This window comes from Pholis gunnellus, assembly GCF_910591455.1.
Source record: "Pholis gunnellus genome assembly, chromosome: 22".
Lineage (NCBI taxonomy): Eukaryota > Metazoa > Chordata > Actinopteri > Perciformes > Pholidae > Pholis > Pholis gunnellus.
Genome location: NC_136549.1, coordinates 5,625,858 through 5,640,185, shown reverse-complemented (window position 1 = coordinate 5,640,185; position 14,328 = coordinate 5,625,858). Strand labels below are relative to the sequence as shown.

The 14,328-nt window shown below is 40.1% G+C and overlaps 1 protein-coding gene across 1 annotated transcript; it reads right to left on the bottom strand.

Annotated features, from left to right (window-relative positions):
* Positions 1 to 7,433: 7,433 nt before the first annotated feature.
* LOC306713885 (NXPE family member 3-like) lies at positions 7,434 to 14,328 on the bottom strand (the record flags this gene model as incomplete). Its single annotated transcript, XM_079183725.1, has 6 exons — positions 7,434 to 7,987; positions 8,070 to 8,273; positions 9,675 to 9,745; positions 11,562 to 11,860; positions 13,120 to 13,563; positions 14,227 to 14,328. 6 exons carry the CDS (start codon positions 14,326 to 14,328, stop codon positions 7,434 to 7,436), a joined length of 1,674 nt encoding a protein of 557 aa, XP_079039851.1.

Genomic DNA, 14,328 nt, shown 5'->3' with positions numbered 1-14,328 from the left:
GATCAGTGATTAGTCTTCACCTTCAGCGTCAGTTACTTTGGTACTGGATTGAGAAAACATACATTTAAAAAACAAATGGGTAATTGACACCTTGTAATGCTGAAGAATATTACTTGTGTAAATCTGAACTCAGTTGTGAAATCCTCCCTCTCTATACTAATAGTGTGACATGTGACATGTCACACTATTATACTATGACAGCCATTACCCCAACAATGGAGCGCACACACCTTTGGGAGTGGTGCATTTTTATCACCTGAAGAGTTGCATAGCTCTGAAAAAGCTGTGGCAATAAACATAACGACAGCTCAGCATACTGAAAGCTTTACCTCATGTCTCGATGGTTCAGAGCATCACAGCATTAACACAATACACACATCACCACAAAGATAGAGATAATGTGATTCAAGGCTACAGCATGAGGCGCAACCTTTGCTAAAAAAGAAAGATGGAAGGCTCTGATGCTGATGTAATCAGACCACAGCGTCATCCAAAAGCAGAATATATTTGCTATAACCGGTTAGACCAGTCTGCTGTGTGTAGAGGTCTGTATGATTACAGCCTATACTGATCAGTTTTGTGTTTTCATGAAATTTAATGAAGGTTAACACAGTGAACGGCTGAGCTAATGGCACTTCGCTCTGCGCAGTACTTCTCACGGATTTATCAAAAATATTTGTGCCCTCAGATGCTGCAGGGACTTCATGAAATGAAGGAGCTTTTCATACAGTAGCCTATAAAGCAGCTGTAGAAAGCAGATACTGTATGAGTCACCTACATTCATTCATAGAATGATGCAGACTGATTTAGGCCCTAGATGTAGGCCATACAATCTGTCCTATTTTAACCACAGTGTTTGATTGAATTAAATCATTTTTATCTTAAGCATTAGTCCCAAGGGCGGAGGCATATGCACAGTATGGACGCGTCCCTACCAATATTTTGGGAGACCAAATCGTCTCTACCAATATTCAAACTTCTGAAATAATGTTCGCCTTATCTTTGGAGTGGAAAGATACACACGCACAGAGAGAGAGAGAGAGAGAGGAGCAGACTGAGGAGCAGAATTGCTTGTTGATCGATGCGGAATATTGAGCTTCTGGTGTGATCATCAGGGCTGTAGCCAGGTATGAGGTCACCGAGGTATTTATTTCCTAAAAAGCCCACCGCCTCTCTTCATTTGAATGACGCTTGAAACTGACAGCCATCAGTAAGACAGCTACCTGTGGTGGTGAGGTGACTGGAGAAGGCAGAGTGTGGCCCACCGTGACGTCTCCATTGCGCTCTGTGCGCCTGACAGCACATCTATGGTCACTGCAGCGATTTAACACTCAAAAACTATATGAAAACTGAAACTGTACTTGGTGATATATGCACAGTATTAGAAGATATTATCGTTGTCGCTCTATTGTGACATTATTTCATGCTATTTTATGTAATCTTGGATTTCTACAACTGATGATGATAATTTCATTAGTTGATTCACAGCTGACTACGAGCGTCTGTAGCACACAGTCCTCCCTCTCCTCTGTCCTCTGGAATGTGATGGTGAGAAAGTACTTATGAACTGTCTGATTAGAGATTTGAGTTGGCTTATATCCTGTAAAGTTGAAAGGTGCTTTTGGAATAATTATGGCTCACTAGCACAAGCGCAAAAAACTCTGATTTGTTTGTATCTGTATTTTTCTTTGTGTTTCAATGTTATGATCAAGTGGATCTAGCCTGCCCTTCATCAGAGGGGGTGAAGTTAACATTTATTTGGGCAACAAGACATAATAGTGAGATTTACTATATGCCTTATCAAAAGTGTTTTCTATTAGTTTTGGTTTTACAGGGCAGGTACATTTTTTTATTGAAATATTATGAATTTATTCTCGTAAAATGTGTGGAATATATTCTGAATGTGAAGAGATCTTTCTGAAACACATCTGCGCTATGCCAGACAAGGACAAACAGAATGACGTCAGACTGGTTTGTCCTGTGCTTCAAGTCAAATCACTCTCAGCTCTACTGACTCTACTGTTACAGGTTGATAATAAAGACTACAGCCATGGTGCAAAAGAAACCAGACAATCTGATCTAATAGACTTTGTAAATCCCAAATCTCGTGAATACTCTGCTCAGTGTTTACATTGAAATAACTTATTACAAAAACTGTTACTACAGCAATGTGCACACACAAGAGAACAAGAAACACAAGATGAAGATTCATTTAGTTCAGCTTTCAGACACTGCAGTATGAACTTGGGGAACATATAATATAATAATATATTATTCTAAAATGGCTCTTCTGCATTATGAGCATTCTTGGTTGAGGTACTTGAGGTATATTTTGATGATAATACTTTTGCACTTTTACTTCCACCAAGTTTTGAATGCATGATTCTATAACCTGGTCATATGTCTTTAACTTTATGTAAATCTTAAATCAACAAAGTATCCAATAACTACAGTCGAGTAAATGTAATGTAATGTACACAGTACAAATTTCCTTCTGAAATGTAGTGGAGCAGAAGTATTAGTAACATAAAACAGAAGCAGTAGAAGTAAAATAAAATGTCACAAATACAGCACATTAGAATGGTTACTGATACTGATTCATGATCAAATTAAACTTCATATATACTTTGTTTAAGCGTTTCATGTGTCTTACCTCAGCAGAGATTCATTTGGAGATTCTGTACATCACAGTGCGATCTGTCAATTTATCTCACTTGACTTTCAGGAGTTAATGTAAGAGTCGTGACAGCAAACAGCACTGCATCGTGAATCCCTGTCACAGCTAAAGACGAACAATAGAATGTCATGTTGATGACGCCTTCTCTTCCTAACCACTCCCATGTGCCAAAAGAGCATAGAATAAAAGCAAAGAATAGGGGCTTCTCTGTTGAAGCTTTAACATACCTAAATTAAAACAAATACTAAAAAAAGAACATAAAGTGATTATAGTGTCCTCAAGCTTTTCTTAACCTTTGTACTCTGACTGTCACTTCCATCTAAATAGCTAAATATAGTATGGAAGTATGGAAGATTGAAACTCCCTAAATTAAAACAAATCAAATTAAGATATGAAGTTAAATGGATATATATATGGTTATATGTATTTTTTTTTTTTTTTTTAATCTCTTATAATTAAATGGAAAATATTTGGTAAATAATACTTATTCAGCTTTTCCTTAAAGACTCAATTAATTATATTTCAAAGTGAAAATGTGCATTGCACTGAAGTGTTGTCCACTCAAGTGCTGTCACTCTAAACAATTTCACCGTAAAATAACGGTAACTTACTGGCAGCAGGGACGCCAGTAATTTACAGTTTTTTTATGATGAAGCTATCATCTTACCGTATACTGGATTACGGTATGTGATAACTGGGTTTTATGGTGATTTTACAGTATATGCCAGAATGTTACCATTTATTTACAAAGGGTAATACAACCCAATAGTTTTGCATTTAATTTCCAACAAATAAAATAATCACAATAGACATTCAATACATAATTGTTGCAGTTTAATACATGTTCTCAAGACAAAAAATAAAGGGACATATGTATTACATCACAATAATTCACAATGTACTGCATGTTGAGAAAAAAACAAAAAAAATCATAAACATTTTAATGACCGGCTTAACTGAACTGATGAGGATAACCTCAGACTAGTAGTGCCGAGATCGAAAAGTGGCCAATGGTATGCTACTGTTGTTCAGCGGTAGGTACCTATCCCTGGAGTGGTATGCTACTGTTGTTCAGCGGTAGGTACCTATCCCTGGAGTGGTATGCTACTGTTGTTCAGCGGTAGGTACCTATCCCTGGAGTGGAATGCTGCTGTTCAGTGGTAGGTACCTATCCCTGGAGTGGTATGCTACTGTTGTTCAGTGGTAGGTACCTATCCCTGGAGTGGTATGCTACTGTTGTTCAGCGGTAGGTACCTATCCCTGGAGTGGTATGCTACTGTTGTTCAGCGGTAGGTACCTATCCCTGGAGTGGTATGCTACTGTTGTTCAGTGGTAGGTACCTATCCCTGGAGTGGTATGCTACTGTTCAGTGGTAGGTACCTATCCCTGGAGTGGTATGCTACTGTTGTTCAGTGGTAGGTACCTATCCCTGGGGTGGTATGCTACTGTTGTTCAGCGGTAGGTACCTATCCCTGGAGTGGTATGCTACTGTTGTTCAGCGGTAGGTACCTATCCCTGGAGTGGTATGCTACTGTTGTTCAGTGGTAGGTACCTATCCCTGTAGTGGTATGCTACTGTTGTTCAGTGGTAGGTACCTATCCCTGGAGTGGTATGCTACTGTTGTTCAGCGGTAGGTACCTATCCCTGGAGTGGTATGCTACTGTTGTTCGAATGGCGTTAATCGCATCATTCGCGCCGCCGGTCTCGCCGGGGACTATTTGTGTTCATTTGCGTGAATCGCGCTAGACGCGCAGGAGAGGGGGCGCGGCTTATTGCCCTGCAAGCTGTTCAACTTTCCGCCATCAACCGTGGAAATAATAACCCTCTATTTCTGCCTAGTACGTGCTGTAGAAGTCCCAGATATCCCGGGAAACTTAACGTCGTCATGTCTGGTTCATAACATAGTCCAGAGGAGCTCCGTGGATTTCATCGAGCTCACTGTGTCTAGCAAGCCACACGTCGGCTGTTTACTACAGCTGTATAAACACAAAATAAACTGATTTGGCTGTGATTTAACGGCAATAAACCGACAAAAAGGGACTCCGAAATAACTATGTAATGATGCCGATTTGTACTTGTTTTCTCAATGGAGCTCGGATCGATCGGTGCTATTCTATGCTAACATTGTAGCAGCTCCATCAACACTCATAATAACGTCATCTAGACGTAAATACGGCAGCGTCTATTCATTGTTTGCACTACATGGTTCACACACACACATGTATACACATAGGTCCGGTCTTTATTTATATGAGGTATCGTAGAGCTCTGGGTGAACACAGACGGCTACAGTATTTGTTTCCTGATTCAACAACGGCAGGACGTCAGTGATGACAGAAGAAACATCTCAACACTGATAGGCTATCGCGCCACAGCGTCAAGCTTCAACTCACGCGTTTGGGGCGATTCAGCGTTTGGTGTGAACACGGAATTAAGGACGGTGATGGACACAAAACGGAGGACTTTCCTGTCCTTATTAATGCTTATTTTGTTCTGCACAACTATTGTGAAGTCTGATGATAAAATGTAAAGGAACAAAACATGAATTGCTCTCCAGTAGGACAGATAATTCAGACACCAGCAGAGCTACGAGTGAGAACAGACAACAACGAAACTGAGGCAACGAGTGAGAGACGCGTGTTGACCACATTTATGGACCCATAATCTAGTAAATTTGTTTGTGTATGTGTTGATTTTAAAGTAAATTTGATGTGTGAGAGAAGGATAGAGCAAGACCCGCAGCGCTGTAACTAACGTTAAGTCTGAAAAATAAAAATAAAACTTTCCACTAAATGTGTCTGTTTGAGTTAATAGAGGACGATTTTAGAGAATATCTTAAGTATCAAACACGACTTTTCATTATTAAAGACTACTTTATTACTCTGTCGTATTTAGTTTAGCTAAGCACCCAATCTACTTCCTGTTTACACGGCACCCACATACCCAGTGTACACGAATAGTCACGTGATATTCGTTTTCAGGCGTTTTAGTATGGACGGAGATCATTTCTAACGAAGTCCAATTCCTTTAAACTGGATGAGTTTTATGCTTCACAAAGCGAAGTTAAGTTTCCAAACATCAGGAGGATGGCACAGAGGATGCTGGTGTTGTTTGGCTCTACCTACATTCAGCGTGATGAACATCAACAAATCACGTTACAGATCCCAGTTAACTGATGAACACCTCAGATCTGTCCTGAGAATTGCCACAACCAAACTGACACCAAACGTTGATGCACTGGCAAAAAAGAGTGACCAACAACACTGTTCCCACTGAAATTAAATGTAAGTTTTCTTTACTTTTTAGGTAATGGCTTTTACTTGTAATTTATATTAGTTCACACAAACACTCTCCATCCATCTGCTACTGGCCCGGCCCGTCTGTCAAATTTTAAAACTCAATGTGTCCCCTGCGCCAAAAGGTTTGCCCACCCCTGAGCTAGAGAGTAGCTGCAGCTTAGCTAGAGGTTTCTGACCAGTAGCTGGAGCAGCCTGTCTGCATTTAGTTTAATGCACATTATGCTGTGTTGTTTAGCAGTCCGACTGCCCTCCACACTGCTGGCCCCGCCCTCTACATTGAAAATGGAAAATATGAAATGGCTTATACAAAAGGATACATGCCAAAAATATGTCAAAATCGCATTTTTTTTCATCAGATTTTATTATAGATTGTATTCCGTTTCAAGTTCACATTTTAGTTTGAGCATGTAGCAGTTTTCAATGAAAGTATTTACTTTTAAGCTTTTCTATTTTCAATTTCAGGATTTAAAATGTCACGTTTTATTTTCAAATTGCAATTTCACATAATCAATTTATTTTTTCAGTTTTCTTTTTTTACTTTTTAACATTTAAACATTTCCTGATTAAAATGGAAATGCACAGACAAATGTGTATTTGTTGTGCTTCATTTCTTTGTTGAAGTCTTCCATATTTCAGGAATATGTTATGCAAATTACAAGAAAGGCCCATGCTCATAGGACTCAAAACTTAGTGGCCATTATTGCTTCTTTATGGACTGATTATCTGTCTGCACTACTGTCAGGATACAGGGACCGTTTGAGCAAATATGACAAAAGAGTCATCTTTATTAAATTCACCGACTGTACCTTTTAATACTGGATGCAAGAGCTAAACTTTAAAAATAAGTTTTTACTTCACTTTGTTTTGCTTTCTTATGCTTGACTGATTTTATAAATGAAAGTCCATACAGAGCACAGTTTGCAACCGCTAAGTGCATTTATTCCATTATGAAACACCTGAGCATAAATACATACATTAAAGATATTTGTTTGCAGAACCCTTTATTTGTCTATATTTTCTAATTCCTGATAGAAAATCACACTAATTGATTAACAATGAGTACACTTTATGACTACATGAGGACTTTTCTGTAAACAATGTGTGGCATCAATACCCTTAGAAATGGAATATCAAAAGATGGCATCATGTAAAAATATTACTGTTACATTATGAAAATAATCTTGTTTTCTGTTCTTTTGAGCCATAAAAAAAATTCATTTTTCTTGAGGGAGACTTTCATAAATATATGGCTGTTAAGGTAAGGGTATAGATTAATGTTACGGTGTTTATTATACATTTCCAAAAACAAGGGAATCACTCTGCTGGATAACAACAGTATCTGGAGTATATGTTATATGGGATCACACGAGAATTGGAAAAATGGTGGAAACACAGAGATAACATGTAAACTCAACGTGTGCTTAAATCCATATTCCTCTCCCCCAAGACACGAACATCTAGCTGCCATTTTGAGGACATATGTAGGACAATAGATGGTTTATCATATTCCTAATAATGGGAGGTGGTGGGTGGATGTCATGTGGCAGATGGTGGGCCAGGGTCATTTCCCAGGCATCGATCAGATGGACATTCAGTCCTTTGAACATGGCTCTGAGCACCTTACCATGCTGCAGCGAGAACCAGTCGCTATTGGTTAGCGACACAAAAAGGTTTAAGTATCTGGGGTTTGTGGTCCGGATGACGACCAGCGTGCCTGGAGCCCTGTCCAGCAGCCGCACCACCGCCCTGCGGATGCTCTGCAGCCTCCTGATGTAGATCTCCATGGGGAAAGTGCCGAAGTGAGCCCAGATGGTAAAAACTACGACAGTGTTGGGGCTTCCGATTAAGCCATCTAGCTCATTAGCAATGTAACGTAGCTCTCTAGTTGCCATTGGGGTAAAACGGAGAGGAGGACCGTGGCAGCGAAACGTCATCAAGATGTTGTTTGCATAGTCCAAGGACATGTAAGGTCCAACTTTCTTCGGGCTGTGCAGGTCAAACGCATTAAGACCTGAAAGTATGACAGGGGGAACACATTAAGCAGCAGTGGGAACAAAATCATCTGATGCCAGAAATCCCTGTGGATCAGCTACCTGGTAGAACTGCGTTGAGGTATTCAAACCACTGCCTCATGGTGGAGTCTCCATACATGTGGACCACCTTGCCTTTCAGACACTGACTGATGGCAGAAGTGCTGAATTCGCGGACTGTGATGCTACCTAGTGCTCGCCACACACCCTGGTAGTAATAACCAGAGGGTCCAGACGTCACAATGCTGCTCTTCTCCTTTAGCTGACCTGAGAGGAAGTTAAAGAATAAGGTTGGGGATATCCCATGAAAAAACAAAACCAAAGTATAAAGTGATTGTATGAATCTCTTAAGTACCATCCTTACTCCTGAGAGACTATAAACACTGCTAACAGCTGAAGCCACATTCATGAACTTTTAGCCTCGTGCTCCATGCTCCCAGCACTCTTTTGAAATTGGGCAGAATACTGTTAATCTCTCTTCAGGGACCCCCACTGACTCTGTCATCCCCAGGACAATTTCCTACCGGTCACTCCCCTGCACATCCCTTCTAGTTTCTTATTTAAATACACTTGACACTTTTACATTACACTTACATCTCGCTTGTTTATAGTCCTGTTATCTGTTCGTTTGTGCACTTTATCTTATATTTCACTTCATTTTATATTCTACTTTATTTTATATTTTTCTGTAAATTGTAATATGTTTCTACTTTGCACTGTGTTGATTGTTGTTGATTGTTAAATGTTATGCATCTCCCATCATGTTAAAATCCTTGTATGTTCAACATATCATGGCAATAAACGATTCTGATTCTGATTCTGATTCAGGAGAACGCTACCTAGAAGAATATAATACGCTTTTTCTGAACTTTCTCTTACTTTTATTTGTACGGTATACTTGTACGAGTGTGCCACAACAGATTCAGCAAACGCTCCTAACTTCAGATAACCATGTCAATGACCAGTGTAAACATGATGAATGCTACAAAATGAATGTGCATTCATGAGAATTATAAATTAGCATTGTAACCGCAATATTAGCATATAAGGCTACGCGTAATGCGTCCTGCATTCAGAGATCCATAAAGAAAAGTCTCCTATTTTTCACAGAGTCAGCAGCGGAATTAAAGGACCTGCTAAAGTCAAGGGATGGGGAACAAAAAAGATTGATGCCATTGCCGTGTCACCTGAGGGTCGCACTGTGACTGAAATAGAGAAATAATGATTCCATATGAAAAATGTCTCGCCACAGCGAGGCCATTGATGACTGCAACGGGAAGAGGTCAAATAATTTACGTTGTTTTGCAGAATGAGGTGGTCATATTCATAATGGAGAGTTACACAATAGCATCAAAAGCCAGTACAAATGAATGATGATAAAGTTAGGCTGTATGAATACAGTTAGAACTATATTAGCCTATCATTTGAAATTGCAGAGTTAAATGTTAGCATCATTATTAAGTGTAATTTATACAGGTATTTCAGACTCAATATTGACTGTTATGACAGTTCTGGACAACTGTAATAAACTCGTACAAGCCACTAAAGAACAAATCTGTTTGTAAGTGGTTCTTGCATGAGGACCATTGTCTGAAACACATTTTGTTTTGAATTATTCTTATAGGCAGTTGTGACAGTAACAGTAATAAATTCAATTTCATGCTTTACCTTCTTTTTGTGGCAACACGGTGACACTAGCAGGTCCTGAAGCCTGAATGTAGATGTTCAAGTTAACACCGCTGAAGAAAAGACATACAGACATAATGTATCTCTTAAATACACTTCAACATTAAGGACATACAAGAGGAGGACAAACATTTGAAATAATTGAATCAAACAAAAATGAGAAACAACTGCTAAAAAGTTAATTCAAGATCACACAAATCTTAACGGGAAATCCACTTTGTAAATTCAATGGCACTAATTAAAATGTTCATATAAGCAATGGGTCCAATAACTGTATAACGTGCAAGGTGCCACTTGCAGTGATGAACCCAAATATAATGATTACTATCTACACAGAATGTTTTAGCATCATTCATTTCATAGTCTTGGTTTTATGGCCGGCAAACTAAACTATTTTGGTTGAGTCTCACCGTTCTCATCAACATATTTTACTGATGCAGCTGCTTCATGCCGGAAAGCTGATGAACCAATTGACCCGTTGGTGGTCCTGGTCCTGCCAATCCTTCGCAGCCTGGTCAATCAAAGTGTAGCTTTGGCCAACTCTGACCAGGGTCTGACAACTATACAGCTCTGCTCTATGAACTCTAATGCAATCCTTTCAGATTTACTTCATTTCCAGGCTGGTATAGTGGATCTGGAGCTAGTCCTGGTTAAACTCTTTGTAATAATGAAACTCGTAACCTGGAGAAGTTGAAAGGAGATACGCATTTCTAAAACGTTATGTTTCTACATTAAAACTTGTGGAACTGACATCAGCAGAGTACTTTAGCACATCACTAACTTGGGTTAGTACATATGCTATTAAAGGTTAACTGAATGTATACACATGCTGCTTTTGCTTTTTAATGATTGCAACTTTGAATAACGTGGACTTGTGGACATTGTGGACTTGGAGAAGGCTTTCGACCGGATCCCTCTGGGTTTTTTGTGGGAGAGGGAAGTCTGGGTGAGCCTGCTTGGCCTGCTGCCACCTCGACCCGACCCCGGATAAGCAATAGAAAATGGATGGATGGAACTTTAAATAACAACATACCTGTCTATACAGGAACAGTGGTGTACCTTAATGTCCTTCATTTTCACTTCTACACTGTGATCTGTATGCTTTAGTTTATATATTTATCTTTTTAAGCTGTTTTTACTGCTGATTGACTTTGCATCCTAATACATCCTTAAAACACATATTGCAAAAATGTGGTATTATGTATTCAGTGAGTGCAGTTAGTGACAGTGTGGGCTCCATGGTAGCTCTGACATTTTGACAGAGTATCAGCGGGGGGCAGGGCTAAGTGAAGTGTCAATTGTGCACTACCAACCACTAAACAGCAGGCAGACAATGTTAGCGACTAGCAGGTTGAACAAAGTGCCACATTTAGATTAAGGCAGATATTTCCTTCTGGAGTTGGTGAAGACCAAAATACAGCTAAAATGAGAATAAATATTAGACACAACTCCAAAAGAATGCCAATGTGTCTCCATGTCAACTGGTATTAATTAAATAGGTGTTTGCTCACATTTTAGCCATATCTACTTTACAAGGTGATCATATGTTAATAGCTTGTTGTGCTGCCCCCAAGTGGCAAAAAAGTGTGCATCTTAAAGACTACATCCAAAATAATATGACATCACAATGAATTTACAATAAAACACAAATTAATCATGGCAAATACCATCTAATGTTCCAAATGAAAGTCAACTAGTGTGATTCAGACTGGTTTGTTTGATTTGCATTACCTTTAAAACATCTTTATATTCAATCTTAACTGCATGTAGTTACAAACGTCTGAAACATTCCACCAAGGAGATACAAAGATAACACTGGATGTACGTATTTAGAAGTCACACAAAATACCAGTCTCTCTGCTCCCTCACCTTTGAAAGAGCTTCTCCTCATTGGCATTGAGGATCTTTCCTCTGTATCCTGCTCTGAAGTGGTTGATCCTGGCATCACAGCTCAGCTTCTTTGGCTTGTAGCAGAACCACGGCTCGCCTGTACGGAGGTCAGTGTAGTTGCACAGCGGCTGCTGGGTTGGCCGTAGGCAGACGTTACAGAAGGTGGTTTCAGAGAGTGAGCCTGAGCGGAAGAGGCTCTTGAAGTAAATCCTGTCGGGCTGTTCTCTGTTCACCCTTTTCAGCACTGAGATGGCTTCCCCAGGGTGAACCAGAGTCACCTGATTGGATAGAGAACCAGAGTATTCACCAAGTCCAGTTAGTCAGTTAGATCTGACAGTCATATCAAGTAAGACAAATACATTGAATACTACTTGAAGCTCCACACGTCACATTTATGAAGATTCATGTCTTGAAATTCTGCACCAGATTGACATCAGACAATAATCTCTGGAGAATTGTCTGTTCATCTAAACCAGGGGTGTCAAACTCATTGTTGCTCTGGGGCCGCATCGGCATCATGGGGTGGAGGGAGTGCTGCTGCTCCTTCGTCGGCGGCGGCGGGAGGGCGGGCGGGGGCTGAGGCTGCTGCTGCCACATACGCTGGTGGAGGTGTGTGCGCGCGGATCGGGGAGGAGCTCCACCGTGCGCGATTTTAAATTGTAAACCGAATGTTTGACACCCCTGATCTGAACCCTTCCCTGAACAGCAATTGTCCAATCAAAGCTTAGCAACAGTACCTAGGCATGGCAGGTCTGTCAAGCTCTAAACATGTTGAAGTGGTGTGCATGGGACTGTAGCAGAACTTTTTTTAACTTGTTTTAAACTAAAAAACACAAGAGTAACAGTCCTACAGATTAAGGGAATTAATTCTGTTTTTCTGCTTTCATGCAATCTAATAATTTTAGCATGAACATCTGACCAACTTGCTACCTTCATAACCTGACAACCAACATGACATAATAACCTAGCCTTACTTCCAACACCAAGGACTATGTAGAGGTTTGTTATAAAAATATTTTTTAAAGTTACTTTCAGAACTAGCACATCTACTGTATAGTATTCCCTCAATATGTGTGAGCCTCCTGGCTGCTGCTGTTTGAGACTAAACTAACGTTGGCAGCGCTGTCCTGTTTCATTGGATTTAAAACCGCAGCTAAACTTGATATCTGAGACGTTATGTTCACCATCCACATCAGCCAAACAAGATTATGTTAGCATTTTCTAATCCTAATTATAACTCTAGGACTAACTAGGTAGCTACAGTTAAATAAATCTGCTCGTGACAGTTTGCAGATGAAAAGAAATCTACAATCATGAAAACCTGCTTCGATCTGAAATTAAAGAGTCTGAAATGACTGAGCTTTTGAGTGGTAAATGTGTCCCTGTTAGCTGAACAAACTGCATATGTGCCGTCCGAGAAGTGAAAGTTAACAGGCATAGCAACAGTTAGGGCAAGGCTTCGTGAACAATGACATATGATATTAAAAACACTTACTATACAATATCATTACATTAAACATCATGGTTTTAGCATCACCTCAACCTGTGCGTCTCCTTCCCAGAGTAAAGAGAATACAGTAGAGTAGCTCCCATTCAGATGATCCACCACTTGCCCAGCCACACCTGCTTGAAGCTTCCGGTTGTGCAGACTGGCGAGTAGGAAGTCCCCCCCAGACTTCTTGGGATGACCCTGGAAGTCAGAGATTTGTATCATGACCTCCAGCTGATCCCCAACATGCCACTGTCCCCCTTTCCTCCCTGGTAGAATGGTGAAGGTGCTGTGAGCTGGATCACTGGTCTGCTCCAGGGAAACAGGAGCTGGCAAATGTGGAGTTTCAGGCCAAGCAGTAGAGTCGAGTATGAGACGTTCCTCCAGAGCGTCCTCAGGGGACAGTGGCTGGAAGGTGCAGAAGCTGCGAATCTCCTTAGGGTGAGTGGAGACTCTCGGCATGATGATGGTGGAGTTGAATTTAGGCTGAAACTGGCAGTGGGTCGAGAGAGATGGTGTCAAAGATACATCAAGCATATGCACTGAAAAAATAATGAACCAAATAAAGTAAAAGGGCCAAGATTTGAATTTTATTTTGAAGGTTGCTAACAACTGTTCTTAACATTGATCCAGGGGAAAAGATTCAAGATACTCTTGCTTTCTGTTTTACACAAGGTATGAAAGTGAACGTTAAATTCAAAGATTGTTTTCGGTGTGTGATTTCAAGGTTTTGTTCACTGAAATTCATGTTTTGGGATATTCAGTCAGAGATACAACAGATGCAAAAAAAGGCAGAAAATAGAACCTGTTACAAAAACTTTCGTGGGGCTTTTTAAAAACGATATACCTCTGACCCCTTTGTTAAGATGTATGTCTCAGTGAGAACAAATGGGAACCAGTAGGTTGTAACACATGGAGGTTTGTTCTAAAGTATAGAAGACTGCCAGCTTCATCCTTTAACTGCAGGAGCTGCTGCTGTCAACAAGTCAAGGTGCAGGATCGAGAGGGAAAATACAATTGAACTCAAATTGTATTTTTTTGCAATGGAGAACATTGAAACACACTTTTTGAAACAATATCCAAAAACCTGACTAATATTAAACATTTCAAACAGGGTCTACCCTTCACACGATCCTACTTAAACCAAGTTCTTACCTCTAGAATGTCCATGTGACGTAATAAAAGGATTAAGACATAGACAGCCACAAAGAGGAAGAGGGCGCAGAACTCCCTTCTTGTACAAAATGTGGCCTTCAT